General features: G+C 36.4%; 2 protein-coding genes across 2 annotated transcripts; both read left to right on the forward strand.

The window, feature by feature from the left end:
- Positions 1–607: 607 nt before the first annotated feature.
- On the forward strand, positions 608–13,280 carry LOC148844549 (alpha/beta-Hydrolases superfamily protein). The gene is made up of 9 exons (XM_088956074.1): positions 608–1,056; positions 2,477–2,569; positions 10,289–10,500; positions 11,550–11,694; positions 11,930–12,002; positions 12,230–12,376; positions 12,480–12,605; positions 12,712–12,778; positions 12,875–13,280. Exons 1-8 carry the CDS (start codon positions 776–778, stop codon positions 12,775–12,777), a joined length of 1,143 nt encoding a protein of 380 aa, XP_088812200.1. The 5' UTR covers positions 608–775; the 3' UTR covers position 12,778; positions 12,875–13,280.
- A 4,253-nt stretch (positions 13,281–17,533) lies between these two features.
- LOC148844550 (pectinesterase 2-like) lies at positions 17,534–19,711 on the forward strand. Its single transcript, XM_088955221.1, has 2 exons — positions 17,534–18,618; positions 18,823–19,711. The coding sequence occupies exons 1-2, from the start codon at positions 17,724–17,726 to the stop codon at positions 19,509–19,511; spliced, it is 1,584 nt and encodes a 527-aa protein (XP_088811347.1). The 5' UTR covers positions 17,534–17,723; the 3' UTR covers positions 19,512–19,711.
- The last annotated feature ends 4,342 nt before the right edge of the window (positions 19,712–24,053 follow it).

Consider the following 24,053-nt stretch of genomic DNA (forward strand, 5'->3'; position numbering starts at 1 on the left):
ATTTTCATAATCATAAAAATATAAAAAACTGTAAAAAAATTAAAAATATATTATTTATTATCATAAAAAACCTATTGATACGTTATTGGCCAATTAGGCCTATCATTTTAAAATGGACTTCGAAATTAGTAACAAGTCTGGCCGTGGACTAAAAACAACCAAGCCTGATCCAAGGTCGGCTAGGGTTTGGATACTCATTTGCACCCTTGGTTTATTTAGCTGATTCCCGCCACTAAGGGGCTCTTTGACAACGGATATATTGGCTGAACTGAATGACTTTATAGGTATTATTCTATTTTTAAATGCATAAAATAATTAAATAATAATATATTCGAGTGGACCATGGGCTAAAAACAACCAAGCCCATCCTGGGAATTTTCAGACATGATGCGGGCCAAAATCTAGGCCCAAATTTGTAATCGCACATTTCAATCAAGATTGTCAGATCTACCTTCATCAATCATCATCTAAGCATAAGCATGAAACAATGTTTGAGATGTGCGGCTGTGGATGATGATGGAAGCAATGTGTGTAGACAGCAGTTTAGGACTCCAAAATAAGAGGAATAAAAATCGAGAGGACGTTTTCATTCGAGGCACGGCTCCACGTGAGCCACGTAAACTGTTTCTTAGTCATCAACTCCAAACTGCTCTCAACTCCTGTTCGAGCTCTCAATCACGAAGAGTTGCATTTGGCACCATTGGTCCGAGTTCTCCTCATCGTTCTTCCTATCTCTGGTGCTTCTGTCCCTCTTTCTGCTAGTGCCATTAGGGAGATGACAAGTACCAGTTATCCTTCTTTTACCTTGTTAAGATTCGATTATCCTATTTCGACTTCACGAGGAAGAAAGAATGTGACCTCTTCGATCACATTCAGCAGAACCCAATTTCCTCGGACCATGATTTCTCCCAGAATTTATAATTTTTCTCCATCTGAATCAAATGGGTATCGATTATTTTCTTCTTTGAATGCTTCTCTGGTCGACCCAGCTGAAGATACAAGTCTCTCAAATCCAAGGTCGACGACGGAAATTCCCAAACTTGAAGTTAGGAGAAGGTGCTTTTTTACTTTACTCGTTTATAGCGGTTCCATGCATTAGAATATTCGATTTCCTTTGCACTTTTGGTTTTTCTTGTTATCGAATTCAGTTTTTGCCTTTTCTTTTAATCCTTTTACGGTTTTACCCCCATTCCCCACTTTATTATACAGAGTAATTGCATTTTTTTAGTAATTATAACTTATTTGGTTAAAAATTACTGCTTGATTGTGTATACAGTTATACCAATTTGCATTATATTCTGATAGAATTATTTTAAGGAGAACGGTAGAAGAATAATGGACCTGGCACACTGAAAATCAGATTTGTTATCGTCAATTTCAATTGTTAAGTTACTAATTTGTTCGAGTAGAACTGTGAAATGGAGAACAGGAATAGCTTTATGTTAATAAGATGATTGTATTGCAACGTGTAAAGAGAAATTACGATATCAATTGTGGAAAATGCAGATAAAAGCCTCATCTCTCTCTGCTACTTAGAAATTAAATGATAACAACCTCCTAACTTGAGAGTTGTAGCTCTATTGGGGGGGGGGGGGGGTAATGAAATATACTGATGTAAGTCACCATTTACCAATATTCTGAGAGAAACTTGCTAGTGCTAACAGGTTCATTAGATGAACAGAATGGCAAACATGGCCAAAATGGGTTTTTAGGGAACATAACTACATGCTGGGCTTGTTTGGTTCTCTATGTTGCAACCAAGGTTCAAAGTATCGATACGTATCATGCTGACTGCTTCCCGATACGCCCCTCCAGGGGTTGAATCGGGTCAGACACTGGTTCAGAGGGTAGCCGGGCCTTAAACTGATCCCTCTGAACAGGTTTTGAAAAAATAAATAAATAAAACCTAAAATAAGTACTGATAAGGCCGATATGCCCTTGGTTGCAACTGTGAAGTGGCATCTTAACTATCAGAGAACTGCCTTCAGAAATTGTATGGGTACATTCTGACACAATTTAATCATTTTCCATTGTATTTGCATTCATATGACACTACCATAAAAGCTGAAAAATAAATATACAACTTGGTAAACTTGACAATTTCAAGCCATCCAATATACATATATCCTGCAATTTTGATATTAGGGACCATTTGGTTACAGTTGCAAGTGGCTGAACTGAATGACAGTGCTTTGTCTTTTAGTGAAATCAAGTTTATAGTAATCAACCCCATTTCAGTTTCGGCCATTAAGGAGCTCACAACCTACTTTATAACATTCACCAAAATACAAATCGATAAGCCATTCAATTCAGCCAATTCAGCTGCTAGCAAATGGACCCTAAGTGATATTTACTTATTTATAATTGAGGACGAGGTCATGTACTGTTTCCTGGAATGTTTGGTTGGAGTGCTTCTTATGATAGTATAAATTAATGACTTCTCTCTGAATTTCTTTTGTGCTCCATGCAATTGCAGCGTGTGGAATTGGCGGGGATATTCTATTTGCTATCAGTATTGTGGGAATGATGGGCCTGCATTGGTTTTAGTACATGGTTTTGGGGCAAACAGGTCAACATCATACACATTTTGCTTCCAATTAGCAGGCAACTATGTCGTAGGTATTAAATGAACATATTACCTGATACAAAAATGCTCTATTTAAAATCATGCCTTCCATTGTAAAACACTTGTATTAATAGATCTCTACTATGCATTTTACTTGTCCTACTGTACTTTTCTTTAAACTCATTTGAGAAAATTGTTATGTACAAGTTTTGTGTTTGCTCATTCATAATGTGTTTCATGGTTAGTCATCAGTATTATGTATTGAAACCTTTTAGTAATTGAGTCATAAATGCTAGCGTAGTTTATCTCCATCATACTTTGTAGCAAAGACAAATTACAATGAAAATTTTTGCACAGTATGTCATTATGTGGGTATTATTCTAGGAGATAAGTTGCATATAAATCCAAGGAGATGTGGCTTTGCTTCCATGCATGTTTTGGTATATCATAATGCTTCTAAAATCACTCTGATGGTTTGCGGATGATAGTATCAGTAAATACTGTAAAACATATGATAGAAAAGACAGAAGAGAACTTAGTTGAACGAAAGAAAAGATTTTGTAAATGTATTATGCTATTTCTCTCTGATATCCGAATCAGTACAGAAGAGGGGTTTTATAGTAGATGGAGTCGGTTGAAGGTGAACCGACTTACATTGAACAAAGACTCACATTAACTCACCTAGGGAGCTGAAACGACTAACTTTGGAACTACCTACCTTTGGAAGATGCAATCGACGCACATTGGAATGAAGCGAACATTGGAAGAGAGCTTTACTGTATTTTCGAGAGGATTGATTCAATGATTATTGGAAATGTGTAGCAACATTTAATACTCCTCCTTTGCACATTTCAGCAACTCCAATCATGTCTCGTAACAATTCGAACTTGCCTTTTGGTAGAGCCTTTGTGAATATGTCAGTTAACTGTTCTTCAATTTTGCAATGTATGAGTTCTATTTTTTTGTTTCCTTCAGCTTCTCTGATAAAGTGATACTTGATGCCAATATGTTTGGCTCTGTTGTGAAATATGAGATTCTTTGCCATTGCAATAACTGATTTGCTATCGCAGTAGATTTCAGTAGCACCAACTTGTGGTTCTCCCATGTCATCAAATATCCTTTTGAGCCATATAGCCTGGCTCGTTGTTATTGCTGCTGCAATATATTCTGTTCAGCTGATGATTGGGCAACAGTTGCTTTCTTCTTTGAAGCCCAAGAAATATCCCTGATCCAAGTGTGAAAGCATAACCAGATGTACTTTTCATGTCATCGACTGAACCTGCCCAGTCATTGTCTGTGTAGCCAATGAGCTTAGAGTCATGTGTGACTCTGTACCAAATTCCATAGCTCTTTGTACCTTGCAAATACCTTAGTATTCTTTTAGCTGCTCCATGGTGGACTTGACTTGGATTCTGCATGAATCTTGATAGTAGACTAACTGCATACATGATGACTGGTCTTGTAGCAGTTAAATAGAGAAGACTTCCAATCATACTTCGAAATTGTGATTCATTTGCCTTTGGTGAGCCATCTTCCTTTTTGAATGCTTTAGTGTTGTCTAATGGAGTGGAGACTGTTTTGCACCCCTCCATTTTAAATTTCTTCAAAAGAGTTTCTGTATACTTCTTTTGTGAGATGAATGTCCCTTCTTCTTATTGAGTTATTTCAATTCCAAGAAAGTAGTGCATTAGACCTAAATCAGTCATTTCAAAAGTCTTCATCATGTCTTCTTTAAACTTTTTGACCATCTTCTCATTATTTCCAGTATAAATAAGATCATCAACATATAGAGAAGCAATGAGAGTGTCATTTGTACCTTGAGTTTTGATGTAGAGTGTTGGCTCACTATAGCTCCTCCTGAATCCTTGCTCCAAGAAGTAATTGTCGATTCTACTGTACCAAGCTCGTGGAGCTTGTTTTAAGCCATATAATGCCTTCTTTAATCTGAGAACTTTGTCTTCTTGTCCTTGCACCACGAATCCTTGAGGTTGTTCCACATAGATTTCCTCCTTAAGATAACCACTGAGGAATGCAAGTTTTACATCAAGTTGAAAAGTTTTCCATTTCTTTTGTGCAACTAGTGCTATCAATGCCCAGATTGTGTCAAGGCGAGCAACTGGAGAAAATGTCTCATTGTAGTCGATACCGTATTGTTGTGAGTATCCTTTGGCAACTAGCCTTGCTTTAAGCTTCTGGATTGAGCCATCTGAGTTAAGCTTTGTCTTGTAGACTCACTTAACTCCAATAGTGTCTTTGTCTTGTGGACGATCCACAAGCTCCCAAGTCTCATTTTTTTTTGATCAATTTTATCTCTTCATTCATAGCTTTTCTCCATTTTTCTTCCTTAAAAGCTTCTTCAAAGCTTTCTGGTTCTATGATCATCAAGTTTCATGTTTCATATATTTCTGTTAAGGATTTAGTTCGCCTTGGTGGTGAGTCCGGAGTAGACTGTGAAGCTTGTTCCAGTTCCGATTGTGTTGGTGAACTGATTTGATCACGATCTTCTTCAATTCTTTGACTTGGTAATAGAGGCAAGTTGATAGTCTTTCTTTCAACTTCTTTTGTCTCCCAATTGTATGCAGCATCCTCGTCGAAGCTTATGTCTCGACTAATTATGAGTTTTTCTTTCCTTAAGCTATAGACTCGATAGCCTTTTGATTGAGTGCTATAGCCTAAGAAAATTCTTTTCTCAGTCTTCTCATCCAGTTTGCCTCTTTTTTCTTGTGGGACATGTGTGTAGCATATGCATCCGAAAACTCTGAGATGCTTTGCTGATGGCTTTTGCCCACTCCAAGCTTCAATTGGTGTCCTATCTTGCACAACTTTAGTAGGATATCTGTTGAGCAGATAGACAATAGTGCTTACTGCCTCTACCCAGAAAATTTTGGGAAGACCCTTTTCCATGAGCATGGCTCTTGCAGTCTCCATAACTATTCTGTTTTTTTCTTTCGGATACTCCATTTTGTTCTGGAGAGTACCTGACTGTAAGTTGATGCTCCATGCCTTCATCTTCACAGAACTTGTTGAATTCATTAGAAGTATATTCTTTGCCTCTGTCACTTCTTATGGTCTTGATGTTGTGACCACTTTGCTTCTCAACACGGGCTTTGAATTTTTTAAAAATATAAAAAACCTGCGATTTTTCTTGCAAGAAATGAACCCATGTCATTCTAGTATAATAATCAATGAAGTGGATGAAATACATGTTTTGATTATTTGACGGAGTACGCATTGGACCACAAACATCTGTATGAATTAACTCCAATGGCTCTTTGGCTCTCCAAGCTTTGCCGGATGGGAAGGGTTGTCGATGTTATTTTTCGAGCATACACCCTTCACAGACATTGTTGAGCTCCTTGATAGCTGGTAGGTCACGCATCATGTTCTTCTGCTGAAGAATCCTTAATCCATGGAAATTAAAGTGTCCGAATCTTCTATGCCATAGCCACGACTCGTCCACTTGTGCTTGCATTGCTATATAACTTGCATCTTTCCATTGAATGGGAAGCATCTGTTTTCTCTCATTTTTGTTTTTGCAATTTCAAGGGACTTGTCTTGCTTATCATAGATTGTGCAAGAGTTTCCCTCAAAATGTAAAGAGTAACCTCTTTCTATCATTTGGCCCACACTGAGTAGATTTTGATCAATATTGGGGACCAAAAGTACATCATTTATGTATTTCTTGCCTTGTTTGGTGTCAACAACAATGGTGCCTTTGCCGGTTGCTTCCATGAAGTCGTCGTTACCAATTTTGACTTTTGTCTTGATTTTATCAAGACTATGAAAGATGCTTTCATTTTTAGTCATGTGGTTACTGCACCCACTATCAAGATACCAAGTATCATTTTTTTCTTCTATTGCAGAATGACAAGCATAAAAGATATTATTTTCCTCATTTTTCTTTTCTGAAAAATTAGCTTGATGGGTTTTCTTGAATCTACAAACTTTTTCAACATGGCCAAATTTTTTACAGTTTTGGCACTGTGGTTTTCCTTTAAACCAACAATCTTTCTCCAAGTGGTTTCTCTTCTTGCAAATACCACATGAAGATTACTTGTCATTATTTTCTTTTGGTTTTCCTAGTGACTTTCTTCCATCAACTTTTGGTTTATGAGACCGCATATTAACTTTAGACTGAAAGGCAGCTTCAACCGAATTTTCATTCTGCCTGTCACGCCTATTTTCATGTCTCGAGAGAGCCCATCAATTCAGTTGGTGATAATGTTTCTAGATCATTTGTTTCTTCTATCACCAAAATTATTGGATCATATCTCTTTGTGCAAGAGATTAGAATTTTTTCGACTATTTTCTTGTTAGAAATAGTCTCCCCATAGGCTCTCATTTGATTTATATTTCTTTTATTCTAGAATAGTAATCTTTTGCAGTCTCATTATCCTTCATCTTAAGATTTTCAAAAACCCTTCTAAACTTCTGCAATTTAACAGTGCGTACCTTGACAGATCCTTGAAACTCCTCCTGCAGTGTATCCCATGCTTCTTTTGCAGTTGATGCGCCCATGATTCGAGGAAATATCTCCTCAGCCATTGCTTGCTGCAAGCAGAATAGTGCTTGACAATCCTTTTTGTTGATTCTCTTCATAGATCTACTTTTGATTTGCTGAAAGAGTAGAGGTGTCTTCAGCAATGCAAAATCCTTCCTCAACGATTCTCCATAAACTTTGTGACCGAAAATAGGTCTTCATTTTGATGGACCAGAAGTCATAGTTTTCTCCATTGAAGATTGGAAGAGAGAGTGGAACGATTGGCTTCTGCACACATAATGTTTAGAAGAAATCACGCCCAAGAGATTGATCGAACGAGCTCTGATACCACTAATGGTTTGCGGATGATAGTAATAGTAAATACTGTAAAAAATATGCTATTTCTCTCTGATATCCGAATCAGTACAGAAGAGGGGTTCTTGTAGTAGATGGAGTCGGTTGAAGGTGAACCGACTTACATTGAACAAAGACTCACATTAACTCACCTAGGGAGCTGAAACGACTAACTTTGGAACTACCTACCTTTGGAAGATGCAATCGACGCACATTGGAATGAAGCGAACATTGGAAGAGAGCTTTACTGTATTTTCGAGAGGACTGATTCAATGATTCTTGGAAATGTGTAGCAACATTTAATACACTCATATAATGCTAAAAATCATATTCTAACACATTTCTAGATATACTCCAATTAACTCAATTATTGGAAATTGTGGTGGTTGAATTGAACATGGCAGGCACAGATGACCCAGTGGTTGAGATGGTCACTCGGCATCCCTCTGAAAATGGATGCACATGATCAAACCCTTGTAACCACAGGCTCTTTGTGATATGGTAATAGGACCCCACATGCACCCTGCTCTGTGCGCAGTCCCCACCTGAGTTCCCTCGTAATGTATATTATGTGATAGAAAAAGAAAGAACTGAATATGGCGGTCAAATTGAAATAATTTATAATATGTAACTATAATTCATATGTGGAACCTCGTAAGGGTATGGTTGTATGTAATTGATCTTATCTGATTTTCTAAGAACTTTTCTAATTTATTTTGTTGTTGGTAGGGGAAGTTGAAAGCCAAAAAAAAAAATGGCATACTAGAAAGACTTGTTTAAAGAGAAAAAGACTACAGCCATACTCTGAGGAATGTTCCTTGTGATATTCTATTTCTAGACTCTTCCGAGGGAGCTTCAGGATCAGGACTTTACAAAACTTGTGGGCTAGTCTGCAGCTTGCAGCTCAAGTTAGACAAGGAACAGGAATGTAGACTTGGTGTTGTGTCATGTGTGTGTGCTTTGAGGCCTGCATGCTTGGTTTCATCACCAAGCCATGTTGTGCATGACTCCACAAACTGTTGTATGGGTTAATGGGAACTTCAAAATGGTCATTGTTTCTGTTACAGAAATTTCATTTTTAAGTGTAAAATTTGTCTCCAACACCTTGTTCGCTTGTCTAGCCAACCCCATATATTTGGGATAAGGCTTAGATGATGATGACCTTGTTCACTAGTCCTTTCTGTGACTCCGTAACATAGATTACTTGGAAAACTCTATGAATTTAACAACCGGATACATAATTTAGGAGCCATAGTACTTGTAAGAGACCAATACACTTCTGTAAAGTTGTTTTCAACTAAGATGTATATAGGGATTGTGTGAGCTCTATGTGTAGATGCACATCAATGCCTTAACCTAATATTCATATATGGTGACCTTAGATTATATATTGTCCACATTGCTATACTCAGGCTACAGGGTTCATGTATTGGCCTTGCATGGCAGAGTATGGGATGCATCAGATTTACCTGAAAGTGTATGTGTGATGTTATGTTAAAAGGTAAATATTATATATGTCTTTAGTTATGAATGTGGGATTACAAATGTTTTGTTTTTTGAAAAATAATGGAAACCGGATTCAGCCAGTGCAAAGCCCGTTCGAACAGCCATCATAGCCTTGCATTGGGAATATCTCCCCATGAAATAAAGCACAGAAGTACGGAGATATTCCCGATGCAAGGCTGTAAGGCTGTTCGAATGGGCCTTGCACTGACTGAAGCCGATCTCAAATAATGTGGGTTTACGAATGTTAGAATCTTTAAAATATTGACTCTAGATTTTATTCATGACCCTGTACCTTTGTGAATGGAAGTTGGGTGTGTTCAGACAGAGGTGGATCCATTTGACACCTATTTCTCTTGGAGCAGCAACTAACTATATAGCTAAATAGCTTTACATAAATATCTGTTTAATCAATATTTATTTTGCATAATAGATTCTGTTGAATCATGTAGTTTGGTTGATCAATAATTTTATATCTACTGTAAGATTGGCATTCCAGTAAAGAACACATTATTTACACCTCCACCTTTCTGTAGGTGACTGACTCTTCTGAGGATCCATGTAGTGCAATATAAATGAGAAACTATTTTATCTTCTTGGCTTCATTGAACACCTTGAAATAGTTTATGTTTCATTTAAGACAAGGTAGCTACATATGATTATGCCTGGGCGCTTGGGATTTTCAACATGCCTGGGAAACCATCTTGATGAAATACAATGCTGATACTAGTTGCTAATTTTGCCCCTATACTTCTATGCCACAGCTTTTTGTTTCTTTTTAGTATCTGTTATTACTTGCATTTACTATTGGCAATGCTGTTGAGATTAACTGATATATATTTAAGTAGCATGCTCTGACTAACCTAATCTAGAAACATTTGTGTTAGAAGCTAGATTGAGTTTAGCTTGGTAACAAGACACGAAATAATGCATAGAATAGAATACTATTACTTAAACATGGCGCCGGCATAATTGGATATAATTTTCATGCCCTTGTTTTGTATTTTGAGGAGTTTAAGAGTTGTATTGACTTTGGCTGGTGAACCAGCTGGATGCATCTTCCAATTGACACTTAGAAAGCCAATTTGGGTCATGTGATTAGAAATTGCAGACCATGAAAGGATTTTTCAGGAGCTTTGTTGCAATTTAACAGTTAGGGCTGTAACATTGTTCCTTTTATTATTTGATTACTTATTTATTATTAATTATGAAATCATCTTGACAATATGGAGTATATTGATTTTAACATTGTATTTGACATATCTTATTTGTGTTTTTGATGGATGGCATGTCTTATTTGGTTTTGTTTCCTCTTTAATCTCTTTTATTTCACATATTGTCTCTCCCTACTTGTGGCAGTAACTCATTGTTGTCCTACTTAACAGTGATCATTGGAGGAAAAATATTCCAGTTCTTGCGAAATCACACCGGGTATATGCAATTGATCTTATTGGTTATGGTTATTCTGACAAACCAAATCCACGTAATTTTGGGGTCAATTCATTTTATACATTTGAGACATGGGCCTCTCAGCTAAATGACTTTTGCACTGATGTGGTAAAAGACAAAGCATTCTTCATATGCAATTCAATTGGAGGTGATCACTTTTTCTAGGTTTTGGTTTCTTTTGAATAATTGCATAATTGTTGGATATAATTAGTCGACCCATCTAGTTTGGATAAGGCTTAGATGATGATGATCATTGTTGGATATTATACTGCCTTGATTTACCACTTTTTCAGTGTTGACGCAAGATAAAAAAGCATCAAATATAATCACTGGATCTCCGTACTTTTTTCTATGCACTAAGAATCTCTCTTTGGCTGTCATACAATAGGAAACTTATTCAAGGTCCCAGGACCATGTTCCATGCATAAGAATGGCATATTGGTTTTAACTTGACCATGTTTATTAACACGAATGCATTCTGCAGAAACCTCACATATACCAATTGTGTGGTCTTGTATGTAAGTGCATTTTTGAAAAAACAAATAATTTGATTTTATGATTCTCAATTATGTTTTTACATGTTGGGAGGTCTCAATCATCTTTTCCCAACTTTAAACGATTTTCTTTGTGCTTTTTTAAATTGTCATGTACTTCATGTTTTATGCTTCTAAAAGTTATCTCTTGATTTCATGCTCACAGTCTTTTACTTTTTCCTTTTTATAGCACTTTTTTGTCAAAGAAATATTGACAAAGTCAATCTCTAAAGTTACTTTGATTGCCATTGTATGTGCTTCTTTTATATTTGAATTTGGTTAGTGTCTTTGTTTAATTTGCATGATATTTTTTATCAGCAACAGATCAGAGAGATTTTATTTCTGATATAAAAGTAGGACTGGAACCCCTTCACATTTGAGTAATGAGAAGGAAACAATAAAAAACTGTGATCAGCAGTCACCACTAATCAAACAAGAAAAACAGAATACCTTATGAGTATTTTGCATACATGGTGGTGCTTTGTCTTGCAAAAAAGGATAAGAGCAATGTGAAAACATGTTGGGCTATAAAAAATATTCTCCTAATATGAAGCAATGTTATGACATTAATACCTTACTAACTTGTCAGTTGTATTTACAAGTTTCAAGACTTATATTGTCAATGAAATTGAGGCTTATCCCTGGTTTCTTGTTTCCTATGCAGGACTTGTTGGTCTCCAGGCTGCAGTTATGGAGCCTGAAATCTGTAGGGGTATTTTTCTTCTCAATATATCCCTACGTATGCTTCATATTAAGAAGCAGCCTTGGTATGGAAGGCCTTTTATCAGATCATTTCAGAGTCTACTAAGGTGAAAAGGATTTGATGTTTTCTTGGCTGTTGTTTGGAAAATAGATCCTCTAGACATATGACAAGAGTAATTAATTCATATTAGACTCTAAAGACCCCAGAGCTGGGACCAACATTGGGTTATGGCCTTTTAGTGTCAACAAGAGAGTAATGTACTCCCAATAATTTCATCAAGAGGATTTTTTCTGTCTTTAAACCATGCCATCATAGATGCTGAGATAGTGATGTTGTGCCAGGAACACCGCTGTGGGTAAATTCTTTTACAGCTCTGTAGCCACACCACAGTCTGTGAGAAGTATCCTTTGCCAGGTATGACCATCAAAACCCTTGCATGCAGAGTATTCTTCTGTAGGTAGCGTAAGAGGTAAAACAAGGATAAGATATGAAAATGAAAAAGAAAGAGAAAAACAAGAGTTATACAACAAGAAACTCACAACTGCATTTGTCTATTTGAAATAACTAGGTTATAGAACAAATGGGGTTCACCTATGCCCCTATTGTCTACCTTGGCTGGTTCTAATGAAATTGTCTTCCAGTGTTACCGTGACACTTCTCAGGTGACAGAAGAATTAGTTCAAAAGATCCTTTTGCCGGGACTTGAGCCTGGAGCTGTAGATGTTTTTCTTGAGTTCATTTGCTATTCAGAGGGTCCTCTACCTGAGGAGCTAATACCTCAAGTGAAGGTGAAACCCTTGCTCAGATCCCAAATATGTAACATGATTTGTGGCTAGTCATGTAGATTTCATTGTTAAGAAAGATGGCAACTTTTATATTCCTTCTTTCCAGTGCCCCATTCTAATAGCATGGGGGGACAAGGATCCATGGGAACCTATTGAGCTTGGAAGATCTTATGGAAATTTTGATTCGGTAGAAGACTTCATTGTCCTTCCTGATGTTGGCCATTGCCCTCAGGTCTCTCTCTCTCTCTCTCTCTCTCTCTCTCAATGTTCTATTTAATTCTTACCATGTTTGCCTTCAACTCCTAACTGAATGAAATTCTTTCTTGCTGGTCATGAAGGATGAGGCACCTGATCTTGTAAACCCACTTGTTGAATCTTTTGTGGCACGCCATGCTTTGGCCTAAGGTGGTTCCCCCATGAAAACTGCCTAACCTGTTGTCTGATTATTTTATTGTTGCTCTTCAATAGAGATGCTGAAATATCTTTGTTGGATTTTGACAGCAAGAAGGCACAGTGGATTTCAATTCTCATGGCTCCATGAATTTAGCATTATAGCCAGATCGAATACTGCCTTATAGACCTTATAATCAATGAAAGAATTTACACGCTTGTACATTGTTAACATACATCTTTAAGCTTTAAGTTGTGCAAGTTTTTTTCCCTTTTTTTCTTCTATGACTTGCAACCAATTGTTCAATGAGCTCCTGCAAGATCTCATACCTCCAAAATCAATCTGAGCGGATAGTCCTTGCTTAGCTGATACCGAAAATCACTGCAGAGTTCTTTAATTGCATTTCTCTCTTATTTTCTGATAAATTTTGGTCATTGGAGTATAACTCATGTTATGAGTAAAGACATTTCAGAGCCTTAAAGGTATTGCCAACATGGAGATTCACATTTCTCATGCAATTTGACCAATTACATTCAAACATTTTTTTTTGTCTTTGGTTAACTAATGATATAACTGTTCTTTAGGCTATGTTTGGTTTGAAGGAAAAAGTAGGGAAAGGAAAGGAAGGGAAACCTTTACAAATCCTGTATAGGTTTCCCTGCATTTCCCTTCCTTTCCCTATTTTTTCCTTCAAACCAAACATAGCGTTAAGGAAAAGCTTTTCCATGTTCTATTTATTTAATTTTCGTTGGTTGTGAGTGGGAAGGCACGACCAGAGCATTTTATAATCTTCTTCCTTTCTTTTTTGTTGTCTTCTCCTTATCATAAAAGTGGAATTGTGTAGTTCAGTTCACTCTATCAGGGAATGAAAAGAAGGAAATAACAAGTGGCCAGGTTTTCAGTGTTGAATAAATCAGTTTTCAAACCCAACCATGCTTACACACGGGAGATTCCTTGTCTTTTACAATTATTATTTTTTTTCCCGAACGATCAGATGTTAAAACAGGGACAATTCACGTAGAAGAGGTTTTTGGGCTTTTTCATATTTAGACAGATAAACATTTCCATTCTTTATCAAAAAACCAAGATTAGCAACGTCACTTTGGTTTATATATCCGGTCCACATTTTGGTTTAAGTTGAAAACTCATTAAAACAAATAATATGAGAAGCACCCTCAAAGGAGAAAAGGAAAGACATTAGAGCTTAAGTGTGAAAACAAGAACCAGAATCCCGTAACTTGCCACTTGCCCTAAATTTAGAGGGTCAGGACCCACTATTAGAGGAGTCTCATCATGAGAATTTTATTTTCATTAGTGGACCTGTGGAAGGGCATTACTAAGCACATTTGTAAGTAAAAATAAAAGGATGAAAAAGATGGAAAAACATTTCCGGGATGTTCACCGTTTTGTTAGACACTGACTACCTTTTGGAATTCGGTGAAGTAATGTTCTAGGTTTTGTGCATATTTTATATTGGTTATAATTTTGATGAACACAGTTAAACCATTTCAGCTGATGTTCTCCAGCTGCTTCATCATCTTTTTTACTATTCAAGTCAATATATGCTTTGTCCCTGGAATTTGTTCCATTCCCTGCCATGATTATCGCAAATAGACTCACTGATTTATATTTCCTGATCATATAACACTCTATAAATCATGGTTAATTGCCTCTCCTAAGGTATTTTTTCTCCAAATTGATTTTGCAAAGCATCAGCCATATACTTTGTAAAATCAATTTGGAGGAATAAATGCTTTGCAAAATCAATAAAAGGCCATATATTCACTTGGAAGCAATCTTCCCTTCATTATTTAGTTCAAATTTACTAGTAATAGACTAATGGTTGCTCAACAAAATCTCCCAAAAAACACCCTATAAAATATGCTTTTATGCTATGACTACTACAAAAGCATTGAGGCTGCACTTGAAAACGATGTAATGTAAATCCCAGTTCAGGGTAAATTTGCATTCTGGTTTACTTTTGTCTGTGTTTGGCAACATTAAGTCCTTGCATTGAGAAATGACAGACCAATGCATATTTACATTGATAATAAGATGTAAAAGTGCATCAATAGAAAAGAAGTAAATTTGCATTCAAGTGTGCTTTTGATAAAAAAAAGTACATGTTTTTATTGGAATTCGTATTTGCATCCATTACAGCTAAAAGTCTGTTTGATATGAAGGTAAATTTGTCAATGCAAAACTAACCCAACTTTGCAATTTATATAAACCGTTTTACACTCTACATATTTGCACTGTTTCCAAACACAGCTTGAGGGATGTGAAGTGGAGGAAAATGTATTATAATCTAATAATTGGAAGTCTAAGAAATACACGCAATTTACTTTTGATTCAATGCAACCCTTCTGGTTAAAAAGCAAAACACTATTAGAAACATGGATATTTGTTTTGAGTTTCTAAAATAATGAAAAAAAATAAAAAAAATAAGTGCAAAATGATTTACTTCAACACTAATACTAATAGTCTCAACTCTCAAGTAACAGAAGCAAAATGTTGAAAATGATAATTGTCATTGAAAATAATCACCATAAATCTTCTTTAGCTCATCTGCAATTCTTGTTTAACGAATTGAAACAAAAGAAGGGAGCATGATGATGGATAAAAAAATGAAGAAGATAGAGAAAATGAAACAAGAAATTAATTTAATGTAACAAAAGAAAAGGCTCCACACTGTCATGTGCAGAAAGGACCATTTACAGCAACTGTTAGAAAATGTTACAAGTTGAAGAAGCTAGATGAACTAAGAACAGATCGAAAAGGCCTTGAATGAAAGTGTTAAAAATGATTTAAATGTCCATAATCTAATGATAGATATGGCATTAAATTAAGGCTGTCAATGGTCGGGTCCAACCAGATGGACCCGAATCATATGGATCATTTCTAGTTTCAGGATCTAGTACCGATGAATTGATTCTGGTTCTTAATATATTGTCTTGATTATTGCTGGTTCATGTTGGGAAATGGGGTCATTGTAATTTTGGAGGAGAAGCTTCTGAGGCGTGTCTGAAGATAATGTCTTCAGAACGTTATTTGCTCCTACTCAGTTTCACTAAGTTTGCTGTTGGGTTATAGGAAAATCCATTCCCAGGATACAATAAAGCCTTGGGCGAGAATCTGCAACCAGCAAAGTGGAAGAATCTTCGAAGAAACCTTTTGTAAGACTGTAGCAGACCAGAGTGAAAGAGAGAGAGAGAAAGTGGATTTTGAAAATGTGTGTTTTTGAAGTGTTATTCATGCTCCTTAAATAGTTTATTGGTTCAGAGAAGGCACATTGAACAGTTTAAAAGGTAGTTTGAATTGTCTCTTGATCACACCCGATCGAATCATGACTATTGATTTCATCAACGGTGATCAACGGTCAACATCGCACCAAAACCAAAGGCGCCCTTCGCCAGCCACGCGGGTGTGAGCAAAGTGCGCCTCTAAAGCACCTCATTGTGCTACACAATGTGTGTGCGCGTGTTGTGTGGTATGAAACCCCCATACTCTCCTCTACTATTTCTAAAAAGTGTAAATCAACTCCTCTTAAAATATTGAAAACAAAGCTTATAATTTTCCAATGTGGGACAAGTTCAAAATTAGATTTTGTAAGAAAAAAGATAATTTTCCAAACAATTGTACATGTGTAATTTCCCATGTAATTGACCAATCAAACCCATTGGATTTAATCTCTTATTAGATTAAAATCCAACAGTTTAGAACCAATAAATAAATTTCATTGAATCATACTAAATTGTCATGAAACCGATCGATTTTACTGGATCCGATCCAAACCGGTCTACCATTTGTTATAATTAATAGTCTATGTTATGCATCAAGGATGCATCCCAATTAAGTGTGGTAGTCCATTTGAATATGTATTTACATAAAAAAAAAGACCATGTGAATAGACATGTTCATGGGACGGGTAGCCCGACGGCCCGGCCGGGCCTGGCCTGCACCCTGGCCGAGCTTGGTCATATAATTAGGCTAGCGGGCCTGACCTCGGGCTTAACACAGTAAGCCTGACTATGTTTCGGGCCGGGCTCGGGATTTATCAAAAAAGCCCAGCCCGGCCCGACTCAGTATTATATATTTTATAAAATATATAATATGTATTTTATATATTATATAAAATATATAAATAATATAATATTTATTAAAATATATATTTATAATTTAATATATATATATATATATATATATATATTATTCTTTTCTTTATAATTTCAATCTCTCTCTCTATTCAGATGCCTCAACATTAATAATAATAATAGTATAGGCTAAATTTCGGGCCCGGGCTCAGGCTTGGGCTTCGGGCTGGGCTCGGGCCCCAATTGTAGGTCCGATGGTCGGGCCGAACTTGGGCTCGAGCCTAAAAAAGTTTTGTTGATACACATTAAAAGCTCGGCCTGAGCCCGGCCCTCCATGTATAATTATATATTCCATTAATGCCCTTGTTACTCTTAATTAAAGCTCGAGACTCAATCATGTGTTACTACCGACAACTGAGATTCCTGCACCCCAGATCTCTCTCCATCCATTAAATTCTGTTATCAGATCAATACAACCGAGAAAATGATAAACACACTTTTTATGGGGGCTAGTGCAGTGTTGCATTTGCCTTACGCCAGAAACTTTTTAGTTTTTATATAAAAAATTTAGAAGAGAGAAAAAAAAAAAACTTAGATCCAAAGTCTACGGGAAAAATAATTTACGTCACTATGATCAATATCTGCTTTATATTCTTCTATTTTCTTCCTGTCTCCCTCCAGCTGCTGTCTCCTTTTATACATGTGCCATCGCCATTGGGGATTGTTCACTTAACACTCAACCAGTCAACCTCTATGTTCATGGAACGGGATCTGCTTGTCATCCCATCTCATTAATTTATTAATGGCCAGCCCAGTTAAATATAGACGAGACGACCCATAAATGATAAATCCTAGAGCTTGAACTATGTCGAACATGGTGGCGATGCTTGTTCCAATATTTCTAGCATTCCTTTCCTGCACTTCCTTTCTGTCGTCGACCCTTGCTGATTCGTCCTACAATGTCTCCGGCGGAACAGATTGGTGGTGCCAGAAAACCCCATACCCCGACGATTGCAGGTCTTCCCTGGGCGACCTCGATCCTAATCCTTCTGTCCCCAAGCAGAAACCCGAATTCCGGAAGATGGCGTTGCAGGCTGCAATGGAACGAGCTCTCCAGGCTGAGAGTCACACCAAGTGGCTAGGCCAGATATGCCGCAATGACCGAGAGCGGGCTGCATGGGTCGACTGTTTGAAGCTCTACGAGGACACCATTCTGCAACTCAACCGCACTCTCAACCCAATCGCCAACTGCACCGATTCTGATACCCAAACATGGCTGAGCACGGCTCTCACCAACCTCGATACCTGCAAGGCGGGCATTGTTGAGCTCGGCGTCTCGGACGTCTTGTTGCCTCTCGTCTCGAACAATGTTTCCCATCTGATCAGCAACGCTCTGGCAATAAACGATATTCCATCCGAGCAACAGAATTACACAGGCGGTTTCCCAACCTGGGTATCGGCTGCCGACCGGAAGCTCTTGCAGTCGTCGTCTTTGGCCTCACGGGCTAACCTTGTGGTCGCACAAGATGGGTCCGGTCATTTCCGCACCATCGAGGAAGCTATCAGTGCGGCGTCGAAGCTAAGGAGAGGAAGCCGAAGGTTTATTATTTATGTGAAGGCGGGTGTTTACAGGGAGAATATTGAGATCGGAAACAACATGCCGAATATCATGCTCATCGGTGACGGAATGCGAAGAACGTTAATCACCGGTTCAAGGAGTGTGCGAAAAGGCTACACCACCTTCAACTCTGCAACTGTTGGTGAGAGAGCTCAGTCACTTTCTTTAATAACTACTTGATTACTTCTTTTCTTCATGGCTTCCTTAACAATTATTTGGAAATAGTACTTGTCAACTTATCAACCAACAATCCTAAGCAGACAGGACAGCCATATATAGTTTCTAATAAATATTAATTGTTTTTTTTTTCTTCTTCTGGATTTCAAATTTTTTCGCTATATACCAGCGGTGAGTGGTGAACGATTCGTTGCAACTGGGATCACATTCCGTAACACGGCCGGTCCGCTGAGCCAAGCAGTGGCGCTGGTTTCCGGCTCCGACCTCTCTGTTTTCTACCGTTGCGGCTTTATAGGATATCAGGATACATTGTACGTCCACTCTCAGCGGCAGTTTTACAAACAATGCTACATCTATGGCACAATCGATTTTATATTCGGAAATGCAGCTGTAGTTCTCCAAAACTGCATGATCGTCGCGAGGAAGCCATTGCATGGGCAAGCGAATGTTATCACGGCACAGGGACGATCCGACCCTCATCAGAACACCGGTATTTCAATCCACAAGTCCAGAGTCATAGCTTCATCGGACCTGAGGCCAGTGCTGAGCTCAGTGAAGACATTTCTGGGTCGACCATGGCAGCAGCATTCTCGGACTGTATATCTGCAGACATATCTTGATGGGTTGGTAGATCCTGCTGGATGGTTGGAATGGGGCGGTAGTTTTGCTCTGAATACGCTGTATTATGGAGAGTATAAGAACCTTGGGCCTGGTTCTTCCACTGCAAGGCGGGTGAAATGGCGTGGCTACCGTGTCATAAGAAACCCATCGGAGGCTTCACTGTTCACGGTGGGTAACTTCATCTCCGGCCGTTCATGGTTACCTGGGACAGGTGTGCCGTTCACCTCCGGCCTCTAACTGGCTAACTTGATCGGTTATTCTGCTCCATTTTTTTAATCTTTATCTTTCTTCTTTGTTACCTTTTCTTTTCTCTTCCCCTTATTTATTTTCCCACTAACCAGTGGATTAATTCCCGTGCATTGCACGGCATTGTTTGTTAGCATAAACAATGTCTTATATCCTTATTTTAAATATTTAAAAATCCCATATTGTTATTATTATTAATCTAGGGAAGCTGTAATCATGAACAACAGTAGAAATCATGGGTTGGAAAACTTTTCTTGACTTCTTACAAAGTTTGCCACACAAATAAGCAAAATGGGTTATCATAATGGAACTCCATTTTTGGCTCCGAGGGCATCGTGTGAATGGACATCAATGCCCTTAGTAGGGAAATTCTTATTTTAATATAATATTACCAAATTAAAACCTTTCCAATAAAGATTCCATAATAAATTAATGCTTTCCCCCATCCCATAAATTATCTTCTATTCCTTTGAAGTTTGAACAGCACTTCATATATATATATCCACCATTGACTTTCATTTCCTTTTTTCTCATCTTCATCTACAACTGAGAATAGCACAAGTCTATATTAAAAAATCTGAAGCTTTAATTAAGCCAGCCTCAACATATTTCTTTGTTTTAAAGCTACTATATGATCTTAGCTTGTGGCTAGTCAGAGAAAAAAAGGGAGATGCATCAGGCCTTCCTTAAACCTCACCTCATGCTATAAGTGATATTCCACAATCGTGACCAGGGCAGCAACAACTATATATACCAATACCATCCCAAAGCAAAATGTAATTCTTGAAAAAAAGAAAACCATAAAGAATGATGACTGAGGATTGAAGGGTTTGGTATACTCTGATTTGAATTGAGTGCAAAGTGCTTCAATTCTGCAAATGGAAACTACTTTTGATCTACACCACACTTTCTCCAGTACTCCAAAAGAGTAAAGACAAAGTAGAATCACAATAATGTCTGAATTCAGTAGTTGGGTGATGATAAAAAAGGAATAGGAGGCCAGAAGACCATACACTAGGGCTTTAATTTCTTTTTGGATGGGCTGAGGACCTGGGATGAAATCTTTTAGGCTGAAAAGAAAAAACAGGGTTTCGGAATTTGGATCTGCAGCTGGTTCCCTTAGGATATGTTTGATTTAAAAGAAAAAATAGGGAAAAGAAGGAAAAGGTAAGAAAACCTTTACAAAACCTTGTATGGATTTCCTACTTTTTCCTTCAAACCAAACACAGCCGTATTATAATACATCCATTGCTTGTTACTGACTATAAATCTTCCATCTGTCCCAACTTAGTATATAACCATCTCATATATTGCAACCAGTAGCTAACGGTGTTGATCTTCAATTATTCACTTCTTTTTGAAAAAAAATTAAAATAATTCTTCTTAATTTTTGGACAAGTGTTTGGGCGATGTTAGTGGAGCAATAACAATACAATATTATTACATTTGCTGCCAAAAAGGGGGGAATCTTTCAATTACATACTCATAAAATTTTATTGATTTATTTAGTTGGGAATAATTATAGGTGGGGAATTTATGAAAATACAAGAGGGGATATTGTATTATAGATAGAGTTTTGATAAATAAAACCAAAAAATCAATAAAAATTTATGAGGTTGACAAAAATGAAAATTTATAAAAAAACAATACAATATTACCTCAGTTATACGGAAGATGGGTAACAAAACTGAGCTCATGGTCTGCCATGGTATAGCATGAATTACAGATTTTCCTTGAGTTTAGTGGCGCAAATCATAGTTAAAAGATGATACATGTAAATCTAAATCAGGCGCAAATTCTATATCCAGTTTGGATTTTAGATTCAGTTTGTTTGCAGTGTTTTGTTTACACTGGTTCAAATGCATGAGAGTGCAGATATTCTAAATGCAAATTTGGGTTTAATTTTACTTCAGATTTGACTTTGTCTTGCTTATTTGTGAGAAATAAAATGCTGTTCTCTCCACCTTCCATAAAAGAGAATAAAGGTAAGAGGAGGGTTATTAATTTCTTTGAGAGTGAGGTAGGTAGCAAGATGATGAAGTTTTCACTTTATATATATAAGAGAGAATTGAGGTAGGACTTAGGAGGAAAGTGTTGCAAATTTTATTGCATCATTTTTTGTAATGAAAAATTTGCACCGTTAGTAAGTGCAAATGATGTCCCGATTTGGTGCTAACACAAGTGCACAAACCTAAGTGACCAATCATGAATGAACATGCTAATTTTGTTTTTATATTTGTATTCTCAACTGATTCCATGTAGTGTAAATGAGATAAAAAGTTTTTTAATTTTTAATTTTTTTTTTATGTATAGGAGTGCATGACTGAACTGGACGTAAAATTTGAATATCCAGTTCAGATTTTTTTTTACATGGAAATAGGAGTGTAAATGTATTGAATTCGAATCGAATCAGACAATATCCAAATTCAACCAATTAATTATTTTAGGTAATTAATAAATATATAAAATAAATATTTTATTTATTTAAAGTATATAAATATATAAATTATTTATCTAATTTAATTATTATATAAACATTATGTAATTAAACATTTAAATATTTTATATGTTATGTATAAGAATTAAATATATAATCTATTAAAATTGGATATTTATCGAATCAAATCAAATCATATTCGAATTCGAATCTGATTAACCATTCAATATGAATACGCCCGAATTTGACTGATGAGATATTCAAATTATCCAAATTTAATTTAATTATATCAAATCTTGAATTCGAAGTTGAATTTCTGAATACCTTTGACACCCCACATGGAAAACAAATAGAGCCTAACCGTTTGGTGTTTTATGTATGATGCATGTGCTGCAGCGAAAAATTTGACCAACTTGTAGGCTTGGAATTTGTTTTATCCATTCATGTAACAGAAAAAAAAATATACATAATGTATTGCATTCAAAAGAAGATCAATCAGCCCAGGTTGGTTCTAATTAATCGGGCCTCCCATTGGAGGGGGGATGAGGTACCCAATTAATCCGACCCGGACCAGAACTGATTTGTAGTTTGTACTAATACAAAAGAGCAAAAATTTGATTGAGGGGAAAAATTATGCGCTTGAGATTTGAAATAAGCTTAGAGAAAATAAAAATAGTGGATATACCCTCTCATCAGTCATCAAGACCTATGGTTAAGGTATTAATTCCTGTTTTTTCTCATACCAACTGGTGGTAGCTCAGTTGGTAGGATCTCTGACGGTTGTAATAGAGATATGGGATCTATCACTAGGATAGGGAGTTAAGGGGATGGGCTATCCCCTTATGTAGCCCCTTAAATAAAAAAAAGTCCAATTTTCTCTCATTAAACTCGATGTTTAAGACAATTTTGTTTCCTACCATTGAATTCAATTAATTTTGTATAAAAAATTCATTAATTAAATCTATTTAGCTATAGGATATAATTTTAATAGTATAAAAAACTATATTTTTAAATCCAACTATAAAATGAAACCATTTTTTCCATTTTGGTAATAGGTTGATCAATCTCAATCAAGTCATAAATGAGTCAATCCATGATGTCATAATTAAATAAAAGTACAAAAATAGATAGAATATGAAAAATAAAAATTTTGTAGAAAAGTTTGGAACACCCTTATATTATATATCCATCATATTAAACAAAAAAATGATAAATAAAAAATATTTATTAATGATGGAAATGGCAATTTAAAATTGACTAGGAAGCAAAACTGTTTTTCCCATTTAAGAGGTGCATAAGTGGTTCAACTATCTAGGTCAGATGGGTCAATCAACGCATGATATCATAATGCAATAATAATATTTTAAAGTAAATAGAAATATAAAAGATTATAAAATTTGGGGCATGTCTCTAATATCATATCTTCATTGTAATAAATAAAACTTATTTTTATCAATGATGAAAATATAATACAAAATTTAAATCAACTACGCACCATCGTGCCAAACCCGATCATCAAGATAAATTACTTGGCCTCCAATGTTATGCCACGCACCATTGCTAAGGCAAAGCTGTATCCAAATTCCAACACTGCTACCCTCTCGAGCCTTGGTTATATATGATCGTATGCTCAACTTTAAGGATCAACTACCCTCAGCATCTGGCCTTCCAATTACTCAAGGTTAAGCCTGGGACTGTTCCCATCTGCCACTTCCTGCAAGAAGATAACACTGCTTAGATTCCCAATCAGAAACTCAATTAAGTGTTTCCTGTGAAATATTTATCCCGATAAGTGTATTTAATTATTCATGTTTTATTTATTTATTTATTTTCCAGGTAAATAAGACAATGACCATTTTAGTCATAAAAAGCCATTATTAAAAGGAATAATTTTGTCCTATCAGAATATTAGCAACTTTCTCACTAGAGAAAATTATTTGTTCACCTATAAGATAAGTATCACTTACCCCAATAAATAATACCTAGAAAAAATATTTTTTTTATAAACTCCACATAAATCTTAAAAAATGACATGAATATCTTAATTAAAAATCTAAGGAATCCTTAATGTTTTAGCTAGCTAGAGCTAGTCGATC

The sequence above is a fragment of the Nelumbo lutea genome, chromosome 7 (assembly GCF_056320005.1).
Source record: "Nelumbo lutea isolate HS-2025 chromosome 7, American lotus-T2T, whole genome shotgun sequence".
Lineage (NCBI taxonomy): Eukaryota > Viridiplantae > Streptophyta > Magnoliopsida > Proteales > Nelumbonaceae > Nelumbo > Nelumbo lutea.